Source organism: Monodelphis domestica, chromosome 2 (assembly GCF_027887165.1).
Source record: "Monodelphis domestica isolate mMonDom1 chromosome 2, mMonDom1.pri, whole genome shotgun sequence".
NCBI classification, from domain to species: domain Eukaryota; kingdom Metazoa; phylum Chordata; class Mammalia; order Didelphimorphia; family Didelphidae; genus Monodelphis; species Monodelphis domestica.
This window is the reverse complement of record NC_077228.1, coordinates 2,498,903-2,512,639: the sequence shown is the minus strand read 5'-3', so window position 1 is coordinate 2,512,639 and position 13,737 is coordinate 2,498,903. Positions and strand designations below refer to the sequence as shown.

Below are 13,737 nucleotides of genomic sequence, written 5' to 3'. Positions count from 1 at the left end.
ATCACAGGATCACCCAGTATCAGTGCTGGAAGTGATCGGCATTCTCTCCAGTCTCATCTCCTCATTTTACAGATAAGGAAACTGAGACCCAGAGAAGCCATGATTTACGCAGTCATTCAGCTAGTGAGTAGATTTAAAACCAAGTCTCTTGATTTTGAATCTAATGTTCTCTCAACCATACCACAGCATCGCCTAGTTTAACCCTTTCCTTCTCCAAGGAAATCCATTGATTACATCCTCAAGAAAAGGATGCTATGACAGCACAACCCACACTTCTGAGGCCAGCGGGATCCGTGATTTCATTAGTTTAGGAAGCCCCTTCTCTCAATGCCAAGGGCTACCAACTATGATTGGCCATTTCAACAAGTGCTAGGCAGTTATCTGGGGCAAAGATAGTGTCCATGTTTGGCTTGTCCACAACCATAAGGCTTTTAGTCTGGTGGGGCAAATTTGAGCCCACGTGCTCTTCTCACTATGCCAAACCTTTACCACTATGCCTCAGTATCTCTACGGGTTACCCAAGCTATCCCACAAGTTTCTGCTAAACTGAATCGGTTTTGAGACAGCAGGGGAGGAAGATGCAGTTCTATTGAACTAGATATAACAAGACTGATTCTGCCATCCATGCAATTCGTGGGAGTTCACCACAGCAGCATCATGGGTGTTTGATGTTGTCATGGCCAGTAGCATCCTAAGCAACGTTCCTATCAGTGAGTCAAATCAGCCAACATTTAGCAAATCCTGCTATTTGCATTCTAAATGATGCTCTGAAGATTCAATTAATGGTCATTTCTGAAGTGCCTTCTTGGCACCATCCATTAGATTTCATTAGATTTTCAGAAACAAAACCAATGAAACCATGGAATGAAACAAAGACAAAGAGAAGATGAACTGTGTCCTGCTCTCAAAGGACATCATGTGTTGGAACTGGGAAGGGGAGGTATAGGCAGGGGTTCAGAAAAGCAAACAATAAATACAAAGTCAGTGTAGCCTGCTTGGGGGCTGCTAGCCACTGGGAGCTCACTGGGATGGCACACCTTTACAGGCTGTTATATCTCTTGGTTCTTGAGCATCTGTTCCATCTCTCAGCCTTCCCCATCTCCCCCCCCCCCCAACTATGGGTAGAATATTCAAGAGACAAGTTAAAAGGTGTAACAATCACTATGGCATTCCATATCAGCATTTCACCATCTCTAGCTTCTGGGAGATGGATCCTTGCCTATGAATAACCACTCAGGGCTCTCCCTCTTTGGCCTGCTGATTAAGCCAGCTCCATTAGGCATATTTTCAAAGATCGGCTCTAGGACTTAAAGGTAAATAATACTTTTACTTCCCTGTAGGCGTCACTGGGGACTTTGTTAGTGGGGAGGGAATCCTTCACTCCATATCAGGCTAGCACCCTTTGCAGAGCCATTTCCCCAAGTCCCATTCAAATGGTTGTCTGGATCCCCAAAGAGTGGGGACTGCTCCACCCTTGTGCTAACTAGGAGTAACCTGGAAGAGTCAGTGTTTGCAATAGTACAACTCACAAGCCCCCATCAAATGTGCTTCCCATTGATGACCAAAATGGATTAGAGTAAGAAGTGACAGGACAAATCATACCGTAAAAGGGAGGGACTTCTTTCCTTGTACAACAGATTTGTATCAGATTTTGGTAAAACCTGGCCAAAGTGTGACGTCATCGCTCCTATTGCCTGGAAAGCTCCTCTTAGGTACAGCTCTGGGGTGGGTGCTGACGTTTTGGTGCCATTAAGGGTCCTCAAGCTGCCTTTCTTGTATGTGTCTAGTTTGTTCTCACTTTCCAATGCAGATGTTGCCATCAATCACTGCTACTCCTCCAGACACTGCTACAAGCTCTAGCCTCTAGTGGGACTGTTCATGAGGCTCTAATGCATCTCCTGAGCTCACGTAGCTGCTTGGAGTGCTGTGGACAGTGAGACAGAAACTCCTCCTCCCCAACGGATGCCCTTTCTTAGGTTTGTCTAGAGCTTCTCCACTATGGAGCCCCCATTATGTTGGAATGTAGAATCCCAAACTGAGTGCTATGTTATCCACGGTCCCAGGATTGTGCTTTATCCTTCTAGTTTGTCCTAATATTGATTCTGTCTGGTACCATCTGCTGTCATCTAATGATTGAGACACTTTACTGACTCCCCAAAAGAGATGAAGGAGGACACCAGCTTCAGTGTTAGGTTCTTTGGATTGGATTAATGGAGAAAATTTATACTTTCTGTGTTTACATTATCTACAATGTAGTTTTTTAATTTTATTTAATTTTTAACTTCATTTATTTATTTAGAATATCTTTCCATGGTTACATGATTCATGATTTCTTCTCACCCATCTTCTCTCCCCCTTCCAAGAGCTGCCAAACAATTCCACTGGGTTATACATGTATTATTGTTTAAAATCTATTTCCATGTTATTCATATTCATAATAGAGTGATCAGTTAGAGTCAACATCCCCATTCATGTCCCCATCAAACCACATGATTGGTCATACATTTTTCTTCTGCATTTCCGCTCCCACAGTTCTTTCTCTGGATGTGGAGAGTGTTCTTTCTCCTAATTCCCTCAGGATCATCCTGGGTCATTGCATTGTTACTAGTGGCAAAATTGGTCACATTCAATTGTGCCACAGTGTATCAGTCTCTGTGTACGATGTTCTCCTGGTTCTGCTCCTTTTGTTCTGCATCAGTTTCTGAAGGTCTTTCCAGTTCACATGGAATCCCTCCAGTTCATCATTCCTTTCAGCACATGTATCCATCACCATCAGATACCACAATTTGTTCAGCCATTCCCCAATAGGACACCCCTCTAATTTTCCAATTTTTTGACACCACAAAGAGGGCAGCTATAACTATTTTTGTACACTATTTTCCCCTAGTATCTCTTTGGGGTACAAACCCAGCAGTGCTATGGTTGGGTCAAGGGGCAGACAGTCTTTTAGCACCTTTTGGGCAGAGTTCCAAATTGCCCTCCAAAATGGTTGGACCAATTCACAACTCTACTAGCAGTGCATTAGTGTCCTGATTTTGCCACATCCCCTCCAAGATTTATCACTTTCCTTTGCTGCCATATTGGCCAGTCTCCTAAGTATGAGGTGATGCCTCAGACTTGTTTTGATTTGCATTTCTCTAATTAGGAAGTATTTAGCACACTTTTTCATGTGATTATTGACAGTTCTGATTTCTTCATCTGAGATCTGCCTATTCGTGTCCCTTTTCCATTTTTCAATTGGGTAATGGCTTGATTTTTTTTTTAGTAAATTTGACTTAGTTCCTTCTGTATTTGGGAAATTAAACCATTGTTAGAGAATTTTGTTATAAATTTTTTTCCCAGTTTGTTGCTTTCCTTCTAATTTTGGTTACATTGGTTTTGTCTGTACAAACCCTTTTTAATTTGACGTAATCAAAATCATTCATTTTACATTTTCTAATGTTCTCTATAGCTTACTTGGTCTTAAATTCCTTCCTTTGCCTCAGATATGACAGGTATACTATTCTATGTTCACCTAATTTATTTATGATTTCTCTCTTTATATTGAAGTCATTTACCATTTTGAATTTATTGTGGTATAGGGTGTGAGATGTTGATCTAAACTACAATGTAGTTTTTAAAGCCCCATCCTTCCATCAGTCTTATTGTGACTTTCTGCCTCAAAACAATACAATACAATATAGTAAAATGAACATTTTTTAGCAGTTACTATGACAGGTATTGTGTTTATTGCTAGATATACAAATCAAAAAGGAAAGACAGTCCCTGCCATCAAGGACCTTACAATTTAACGGTAGAACACAACATAGAAAAGGGAGCTGGGAGATGGAGGGAGACAATGACATCAGGGGCTACCTACTAAAGGGAGTGCATCTTTTTGCCTCTGACCACACTTCCGCTCAATGTGAAGTGACCTGGAAGTCCAATTTCTGCCCTTTCTAAAGGGAGGCTCTGGGAAGAATTTAGTGCTCCACTTGCCAACCCTCCCATCAGAGGGGAGAGGAATGGGATCATTATTCACTAAAATTCAAGGTCCTTGAGGGCAAGGATGAGGGCTTTGTGTTTTATTGTTTTTTTTTCCTTTTGAGTCCCAGCACATAGAACATAAACCCATACGAGGGGCTTAACAAGTGTGTACTGGGTTGGATTACCATCAATTAGAACTTACCAAGGATCTCCTGGGCCCTGGCCATGGTGTTAGGCAATTGCTCAAGTGGAAACTAAAGGATAAACAGTGCCATCACCTGGTCCTTGCTCTGTTGTTACTAACAGTGAATGCCCAGGATAATGAAGACCACGTGCCTCTGCACTTCTGCTCTCGCTTTGGACACCATGAGATGGTCAAGTTTCTGCTCCAGAGCGATTTCGAGGTTCAGCCCCACACAGCTAACATCTATGGAGACACCCCTTTGCACTTGTGAGTATGACAGATTGGTGGTGGGTCTCCAAGGTGTGTTGTGTGTTCTCTGCCAATGTGTTCAAAATGACCTCGATTTTCTTGAACCCCAGGGCTTGCTACAATGGAAAATTTGAAGTTGCCAAGGAAATAATTCAAGTGTCAGGAACAGAAAGTCTGGCAAAGGAAAACATCTTCAGTGAAACAGCTTTTCACAGGTAAAGGCTATTTAAAGGAGTCACAGAATTGTAAAGGGCCCTCATTTGAGTTGTACCTGCTCAACGATTCCCTCTTGCTGTACCCGTTAAGGAGTTATCAGGGTGGTCTTTGATATTTTAGGTGGAGGCATCCTTCTGAAACAGCTCCGATCATGAGGATTTGTTTTTGTTTTCTTTGGTTTTCCTGAGACTAACCCCAAGTCCGCCTCTTGCTCACCACTAACCATGGCTCCTGATTTATTTCTGTGGGATTAGGCAGAACGGGTCCAGTGGGAGGGTCTTTCAAGTATCAGAGGACACCTGTTACGTCACCCTTCAGCCCCAGGTCTTCACCTCATTTTAATCTTGCATTCCTAAGAGCCCTTTGTGGCCGAGCTCCGGGGCTTCATTCCTTTCTCCAGGAAATCATCTTCCTTAAAGACTTTGCCAACTCTGAAGTTCTTCAGTCTGCCCCAAGCCCTGGGCCCTCTCCCTCCCTCTGCCTGGAGAACTGGGAGGGTGGACATTGGACAGCTCCTTCCAGTCTTCCATTTCTAGACGCACCCAGGACAGCGACCTCCTCTTTTTCTCCCTGGTGACAGGTCTCCATGCAGCCTCCGATCCTCTCCCATCTTTCAGCTTGCTTTTGTGTGCTCTTCCCCATTAGACTTGGAGGTTCTCCAGGACAGGGACTGCTTTGGGGCCTTCTTTGCAGCCCCATCCTTTAGCGTCATGTCTAGCACACGCACGAGGCGCTTCCTAAACATTCCTTTTCTGGCCAAGCCTTCCCTCCCTGGAGGGGCTCTTCTCAGCACTCTCTGACATCCTGCTGTCCATCCTAACATGGGGAAGCCGAACGGAACCGAGACCCCGGGAGGGGGGCCCAAAGAGACTGTCACACCCTTGTTCCTGGAAGCTCTGCCTCTCTTGCTATCGTCTAAGACCCGGAGTGGAGTGCGATTTCAATAGGATCATCATGGAAAACGGGCATCACAGAGATCCTACCTACCGGCAGCCGCACAGGCAAAACAAGGAGAAATCACAGCAGCTGCTGCCAACACAGAGACAGCAGAAACAGAGGAAAGGGCAAGAGGCCCAGGCGAGACTCGTAGCAGGGAAGGGAGAGGCAGATGTTCTAGTCAGGACAACAGATGGAGGCAGAGCCAGCTGCCGCCGTCCTAGCAACAGCCACCAAGACAGCAACTGGCATTGCCATGGCAACAGGCCTATCCACATCTGGGAGCACACTGCCTCTCTGCCTCTTCGTTCAGTGGAAACTGCCAAGAGAAGCAGCATCCCGCCTCTCTCTCCTCCCCGACTCCTGTGCAGGAGCTTTCCGGCATCAAATGGGAGCCGCCGCGTTCTCTTGTGAGTGGTCAGAGAGTTGTTCCGGGGCACAGCCTGGGGCGAGGGGCCTCCCTTCATTCTAAGGACACCACCTGCCGGCCTGGTCACCCCGTGGCCAAGGAGGCTCCGGCTTCATTCTAGGAATCCGCCAGAAGTCACGACGAGGCCACACGCGAGGAGCGTGGTGAGACACCAGAGGCCGCTTCTCCTCCAGTGCCTAGGCAAGGGTGGGGGCCGCCTTGGATTGATCAAGGCCGCCAGCTTTGTCCATGCGAGTTGTCGTGCCGGGCACACGGGGGGCCCTTATCAATTCCTGCTGATTGGTGATTTGGCTACGCTTCTGTCCAAACCATTTTTATCTTCATGCCATGACATTCCTACAAATCCATAGACCCAGCCCAGGACGGATGGCAAAAAGCAGGCGAGACATCAGCTCAGAGCGCCGCGGATGCTGATTTGTTCAGAGGCGTCATCTGGAGATGGCCTGAAGGCGTGGCTCCTAACCTCAGTTTCCCCTTAGAGTCAAAAAGGAGCAAAGCTGGATCATCTGCTCAGCCATCCCTCCCTCCATCCGTTCAGGAATCCATCGTGCGGAACACGGTGCTCTGGGCAAGGCTCAGAGTTTGGATGAGAAATGGCACAAGGGGAGCATCGCAGCAGCTCTCGGGAGAGTGTCCAAGATGGATCCAGACCACGGCCAGAAAACGCCTCTGCCGGGTTCTCTGCCGGCTCCACCTCCCTCAACCTCTGCCCCCAAGCTAGGTGGGGGCCAAAGGACTGGCTTTATCATCTAGTGAGGGGGCTGCGTCTCCTCTGGGACGTTGAGGCTCGCTTGTCTGGCTGCGCCAGAGCTCCTTGGCGTGCCCTGCTGGTCATCGATGGGGCAGACAGAGCTTGGCCCCAGGCCTCCAGTTTGGACCTGGAGCCGTGACACAGTGCCCCGTCTGGTGGCAAAGCGGCTTGGAGGCGGCAGCTTGGAGGCCCCCGGAGGGCCGAGCGCTCTCAGAGTTCTCCGGGTAGCCAGCCACCGAGCACAGCCCCTGCTGTCCCAGGAGGCGGCTCTCCGCAGCGGCGCCTTGACTGACTGATTCACTGGTGGGAGAGCGACTTTCCAAAGTCTCTGAAGTCCAAGGGACGTGCCTTGGGGTGGAAAGCGTGGAAGGCTTTGGAGTCATCTTTGATGAACGGCCAACCACATGCAAAAGACAGCCGGCAGAGAGAGCGCCACGAGCAAAGACAAGGCACAGGACGCGAGGGAGAAAACTCACATCCGGCATATCGTGTGCCGGCGGTCAGAGGAAATAAGCTTGTGAAGGACTTGGATGCCAGGAAAAGCACTTGCGATGTGAAAGCGGAGCTGCGAAGCATCTGGAGCGCGCAGGGTCCGTGGTGCGAGCTCTGCGGGCACATCCTGAGGCTCTCTGGCCATCTCCGGCCAAAGCGGGCTTCTTCTTGAGATGTCGGCACGTGCCAAACCCATGGCAGCCTTTGTGCCGTTTCCTTGTGATCTGAGGTCAGCAAGGGAGGTGGTTTCCGCAGTCATTGATGTCATTTTGGAAGGGCAGCCACACAGGGTTAGCCATTGAGCCCAAGAAGAGCAACAACCCCACCAAGTCAGCAGGGAAGGAGGGTGGAGGAAGGCGGCACAGAAGAAGTATTATGGAGTCCCCAATTTGGGCTAGTTGGTCTACTCAGCCCCCTGGAGTTTAAGAGAACGTGCCTGGGGCCAGGCTGGGAAGCAGATTCAAACTCGGTCTCGCATCTCCAGATAAATGTTCTGGTACTTACATGACAAAGAGTCCCTCTGAGAAGCCCTCAGATCACACCCGGGTTCTGGATTTGTTTTCATCAAAGAGCAACCAAGTGAGGGCAGACGCTGGCTCATCTGAGAGAAGCCTCGTGCCAAACCTCCTTTCGGTTCAATTCCTAAACACTGGTAAAGCACCTATTATGTGCCAGGCACCGCGCTAAGTTCTGAGGTAAGAAAAGAGGCCAAAGACAATTCTTGCCCTCTAAAATCAGCGCCTCCCTCTCCATGGAGGGGACCACTTGGTGTCATGCAGTCTGAGGTCGCTGCTGCTCTGCTGCCAGCCTAGCGGTTAGAAAGCCACAGCCGAGGGGCTTTCAGAGCCTCTTCTGTCCAGCCGGAAGTATTCACGTGGCGGGCGCAGGGCAGTCTGCGAGTTTCAGCTCATAGGAAGACCGCAGAACAGCAGCCCTCCTTGGCTCTTGGCCCAGAGCTACCAACTGCTGTCAGAAACTCCTTGTCACATGATGATCAACCAGCACACAGCTATGAGTCACCTGCTCGTGCCAGACGCTGTTAGGTCCGGGGAAGAGAAGCCCAACCAGAAGTATGTCGAAGGTGAATCAAAGCCCATCGCTCTGGAGGACGTCACAGAGATGCTCGCACGGAAGCCCCCTCAGAATCTCGTCTTGTAAACATCCCAATCCCAGACGTTGGAAAATGAGTCTGAGAGTGACTGTGACTGGCCCAAGGTCTCTCTGGCTCTTACTCAGGCGTCTCCTGTGTCAGTCCAGCTTCTCTGCACGCCACCCACCTTGCCCATAGCAGGTGACAAGGACATGTGACCAGACTCATTTGTAAGGAAGTCCCAAACTCTTTCGCCTAAAGCTAGGTGCCTTTCTGGGGTAATTCCTATGGCTAAGGACAGCACACAGACTTCCGACCTCTTGGATGCCCTAATTCAGCTTATGTGCCCAACCCTGTAGGACCTTCTCCTGATTTCCCCCTCAGTGACGCTATCTCTCCAGTGGCCCCTTCCATGCTCTCTCCACTGATCCCTTCCATGCTCTCTCCAGTGACCCCTTCCATGCTCTCTCTGCAGTGATCCCTTCCATGCTATCTCTGCAGTGGCCCCTTCCATGCTCTCTCCACTGATCCCTTCCATGCTATCTCTCCAGTGATCCCTTCCATGCTCTCTCTGCAGTGATCCCTTCCATGCTCTCTCTGCAGTGATCCCTTCTATGCTATCTCTCCAGTGATCCCATCCATGCTATCTCTCCAGTGATCCCTCCCATGCTCTCTCTGCAGTGATCCCTTCCATGCTCTCTCTGCAGTGATCCCTTCTATGCTATCTCTCCAGTGATCCCATCCATGCTATCTCTCCAGTGATCCCTTCCATGCTCTCTCTGCAGGGATCCCTTCCATGCTCTCTCCAGTGGTCCCTTCCATGATATCTCTCCAGTGGTCCCTTCCATGCTCTCTGCAGTGATACCTTCCATGCTATCTCTCCAGTGATCCCTTCCATGCTATCTCTCCAGTGATCCCTTCCATGCTCTCTCTGCAGTGATCCCTTCCATGCTCTCTCCAGTGGTCCCTTCCATGATATCTCTCCAGGGATCCCTTCCATGCTCTCTCTGCAGTGATCCCTTCCATGCTCTCTCTGCAGTGATCCCTTCCATGCTCTCTCTGCAGTGATCCCTTCCATGCTCTCTGCAGTGATCCCTTCCATGCTCTCTCTGCAGTGATCCCTTCCATGCTCTCTCTGCAGTGATCCCTTCCATGCTCTCTCCAGTGATCCCTTCCATGCTATCTCTCCAGTGATCCCTTCCATGCACACTTACGTGTTTGCAGCGGATCAGCCCTCCTCCAGCAGAGGGGAGAAGCTCTCTGGGACTGTCTTTGTGTTCCCATTGTTTCGTGCATGACCCTCGGCACCCAGGAGGGTTAAGATTAAAATTCTCTGGAGACCGTATCGTAATCTATGTGTATTGATTCAGTAATTTTCAAAGGAGGGTCAGAGAAGAGGGCTGGTTGTTCCCTTCTCAAGCCTCCTTCCTTAGGCAGCTCTTGCCTTGGGCACTCTTCCAGCCTTTCCCCAAGCCAGCTGCAGGGCCACATTATGGACACACCAGTGCTCCCCTCGCCACCTCCTCTCGCCATGATTCTGAGGCAAAAAGAATATGACTTCCTTCCCCCAAGTTCCCTTTAATCTACTTGTGCTGTCACTTATCTGAGTCCCTTTGATGTGGCGGACTCCAGCCTCGGTCTGAATTACATGAAAAAATCAAAAATCATCGTCAAAATGCCCGAGTTCCAAGTTCTCTGTCCCCTCCCCACAGCACCGCTTCCTGGAGAAGGTCAGCAATTTGATGTGGATTCGATATGTGCAGTCACGGAAATGAGTTCCATATCTGGAATGCTGCAAAGAAAAACACAAACAAATAATACTACAAGAAAACTCGAGTTTGGACGTCAAAAAGTGCTGCTTCGGTCCCCATTCAGAGTTCCTCAGGTCTCTCTCTGGAGGAGGGGGGCACTTTTCGTCCTGGTCCTTTGGAATTGGCTTGGAGCAACGTCTTGATCCGGGAAGTCAATTCTTACAGTGTTGCTGCGACTGTGTACGGCGCTCACCTGATTTTGCTCACTTCGCTTTGCAGCGTTTCATATAATCTTGCAAGGTTTCCAGACACCGTCCTCCTGTTCATCATTTCTCAAGGCACGACAGTATTCCATCACGATTCTCTACCCCAACGTGGTCAACTGTTCCCCAATTGATGGGCATGCTTTTGGCTTCCCATTCTTCACCCCTAGGGAAAGAGCTTCTTTAAACATTTTTGTATACGTAGGTCCTTTCCCCCTTTCTTTGATCCCGTGGGTGTACAGAACTAGTAGTAGGGTTGTTAGGTCAAAGGGCACGTGCAGTTTTATAGCTCTTTGAACAGAGTTCTAAATTGTTCTCCGGAATGGTTGGACTAGTTCACAACTCCACCAACAATGCATTAGTGTCCACATCTCTTCCAACATTCATTATTTTCCTTTCCTTGATGTTGACCAAGATGATAGGTGTGAGGTGGGATCTCGGAGTTGTTTTAATTTGAATTTCTCTCATCAATAGTGATTTTAAAAATATTTTTCCCTATAACATGTAAAAAAATTTAGCATTCATAAAAATTAAGAGTCTCAAGGGTAGCTAGGTAGCTCAGTGGGTTGAGGCTTAGAGATAGGAAGCCCTGGGTTCAAATTTGGCCTCAATCACTTCCTGGCTATGTGACCCTGGACAAGTCACTTAACCCTCACTGGCTAGCCCCTGTGACTCTTTTGCCTTGGAACCAATACACAGTATTGATTCTAAGGCAGAAGGTAAGGATTAAAAAAAAAAAAGAATCAGACTCTTAAAATGCTGCTGCTATTTTCATCTCCACTCCCTGATCCCACCACTGATGTTGCATCCATGCAGGCTGTGGGCTGACTTCCACCCCGGGGCCACAGTGCGTTCTTCCTAAGCTCCTTGTTTTTAGACTGTAAGAATGTCTCACTCTGACATCCGGTTGGCTCTGCCGCCCAGGACTCGGACTGGAGCCATTATTGGCCGTTTCGCTCTTCTGCCATCTTGGATGTGCCCCCCAGAAGTCTCACAGGAGGGGTATTTTGAGGCCGTACTGCCCTCCCATCTCAGAACAAGCTTCTCTTTATTCTGGATATTTTGGCTTTCTTATTTACCCAAAGCCCCTGGAGTCGGCCATTCTTCTAAGTGACCAGAACAGTGTAAGAGCCTCCCTCCATCCTCTACCTTGACTGTCCACTGAAAGGCCACCTCCTGAAAGCTCCCTGCCCTACTGAGTGATGGAGGGAGGGATGTGCGGTGCAGTCAGAGAGAGAGCATTGGCTTGACTAGGAACCACTGGAGCTTCCTGGAATTCTTCCCCTTCGCTCTGAATATCCAGGTTAATCCTGCATTGAGTCAGTCAAAAAAAGACCCTTGAAATGATTTCCTCTTTGAAAAAGTATCATGAATATGACTGAAATGGCCGAGAAATAGTTGGTAAGAAAATCCTGGGGATGCTGCGCTGCTTCTCCGAGGCTCCCGCAGGAGTATCTTTTGGCTGGCAGAGGAGCAGCCGCACATTTCTGTTCTGGGGGGTAGCCGGCTCCTCTTGTGACCCCAGGCTGGTGTTTAAACCCTTTACCTTCGGTCTCCGAACTGATCATAAGGCTCCGATCCAAGGCAGAAGAGCGGCAAAGGCTTGGCCATTGTGGTTAAGGGACTTGTCCAGTGACACAGTCAGGGCGAGTCTGAAGCCTGATTTGAACCCAGAACCCCCAGGCCTCTCTTCCCTGAGCAGCTGTCCCCCAGGCTATTTTTAAGAGAGCCATGGAGTGAATTTCGAGGAAAAGACTGTGGAGAGTCCTCCTCCTGCTGAGAATAATGAGGACTTTGCCCTGGCACAAGCCCCGATGCTCATCCCAGTCCTTGTCCCCACAGCGCTTGTACCTACGGCAGGAGCATCGAGCTCGTTAAATTTCTTCTGGACCAAAACGTCGTGAGCATCAATCATCAAGGAAGGGATGGACACACGGGTAAGAGTTCAGTGTGCCCCGCCCCCTCGTGTCCCCTCCCCCCCCCCCCAGCGAGCCCTCCCTCCGGGGTTCTCTCAGAGCGCCGGGGTCCAGCAGGCGTAATTACATCCCTCTCAGGGCTACGGCGGGCACAGAAGCCGATGGGCCGTCAGGGAGAGCCGCTTGTGCAGGTGGCGTTTGGCTTCGGCTCCACCATAGGATGCATCCTTGATCCAAGGAGTCCGCTCTGCGGGCCTGTCTCTGGGGCCGTCGGGCTGACGTGGGCTCCGCCTCCCCCGCAGGGCTGCACTCGGCCTGCTACCACGGACACATCCGCCTCGTTCAGTTCTTACTGGATAGCGGCGCCGACATGAACCTGGTGGCCTGCGATCCCAGCAGGTCGAGCGGCGACAAGGATGAGCAGACCTGTTTGATGTGGGCCTACGAGAAAGGTGCCGTGTTCGAGTTCTCCCTCACTCGCCTTTCTTTCAGCGTGCGGAGGAGGCGGCGCCCATGGCCATCGCCTCTGCCCTCTGCCCCCTGCCCTGCGCCCCCCCTGCCCCCTGCCCCCTCCGCGCCCACTGCCCTCCGTCCTCCGCCCCCCTCTGCCCTTCGCCCCCCTCTGCCCTCTGCCCCGCACCCCCTCTGGCCTCTGCCCCCTCTGCTCTCTGCCCCCTGCCCTCCGCCCCCTGCCCCCTCTGCTCTCTGCTCTCCGCCCCCTGCCCTCCGCCCCCTGCCCTCCGCCCCCTCTGCTCTCTGCCCTCCGCCCCCCTCTGCCCTCTGTCCTCTGCACCCCCCCCCCGCCCCCTACCCCTTCTGCCCCCTGCCCGCTGCCCTCTCAGGATCTAAATGAGACTCCGCCCTTCGCTGGGGGTGGGCGGTGATTCACAAAGGGGCGCTTTCCGATTAGCCAGCTATCTCTTATCTTTGTGGGTGTGCGGGGAGGGAATGGACTGCGGGGGCGGAATGGACTGCGGGGGCGGGGCCTCGGCCTTGTCTCCCTAACCCAAAGAGAAGCCCTAAGAAGGATGGCTGGAAGGAGCCCAAAGGACCATGGGTAGGTACTGCAAAGGCCACATTTAGTCACGATGGCAGCAGAAGGGGAACCCAAGGAATGAGCCTCCCTGGCACTGTTGCTGGGATGTTGGGGGGCCGCGGCTGCCTCGGGAATGATGAGTTTCCCCCACCAAAGCAAAGGAGGGAGGAACCTTTGGTCTCTGGTTGGCTGGGGTTCCTTTTAAGAGACAGGCTGGAGCGGATATCCTCTGAGAGGAGCCGAGCCAGGGCTGACCTGCGGAACTTGGAGAAGAGATCCTGTTGTGGGATCGACATTCCGGAGCAGGAGGGAGACATGGGTGACTGCAGGAAGAAAAAGCATTCCCAGCGGAGCTCCTGGGACCACGAGCAGCGGAAGGGGCCGCCTTGGTCGCCTCCAGCCTTTGACTAGACTCTCACTGAGTCACAAGCAGTTCCGGCGGGGCCTCACTCGCAGG

General features: G+C 50.6%; 1 protein-coding gene across 4 annotated transcripts in view; it reads left to right on the top strand.

The window, feature by feature from the left end:
• The window catches only part of TNNI3K (TNNI3 interacting kinase), a 248,625-nt gene that overhangs the window by 73,574 nt on the left and 161,314 nt on the right, over window positions 1-13,737 (top strand). For 3 of the 4 annotated variants that reach the window (XM_016428860.2, XM_016428858.2, NM_001204805.1), the window contains 4 exon segments: window positions 4,273-4,417; window positions 4,510-4,614; window positions 12,171-12,265; window positions 12,547-12,696. In XM_016428860.2, the coding sequence (XP_016284346.2) occupies window positions 4,273-4,417; window positions 4,510-4,614; window positions 12,171-12,265; window positions 12,547-12,696 (495 nt within the window). 4 annotated transcript variants of the gene reach the window in all.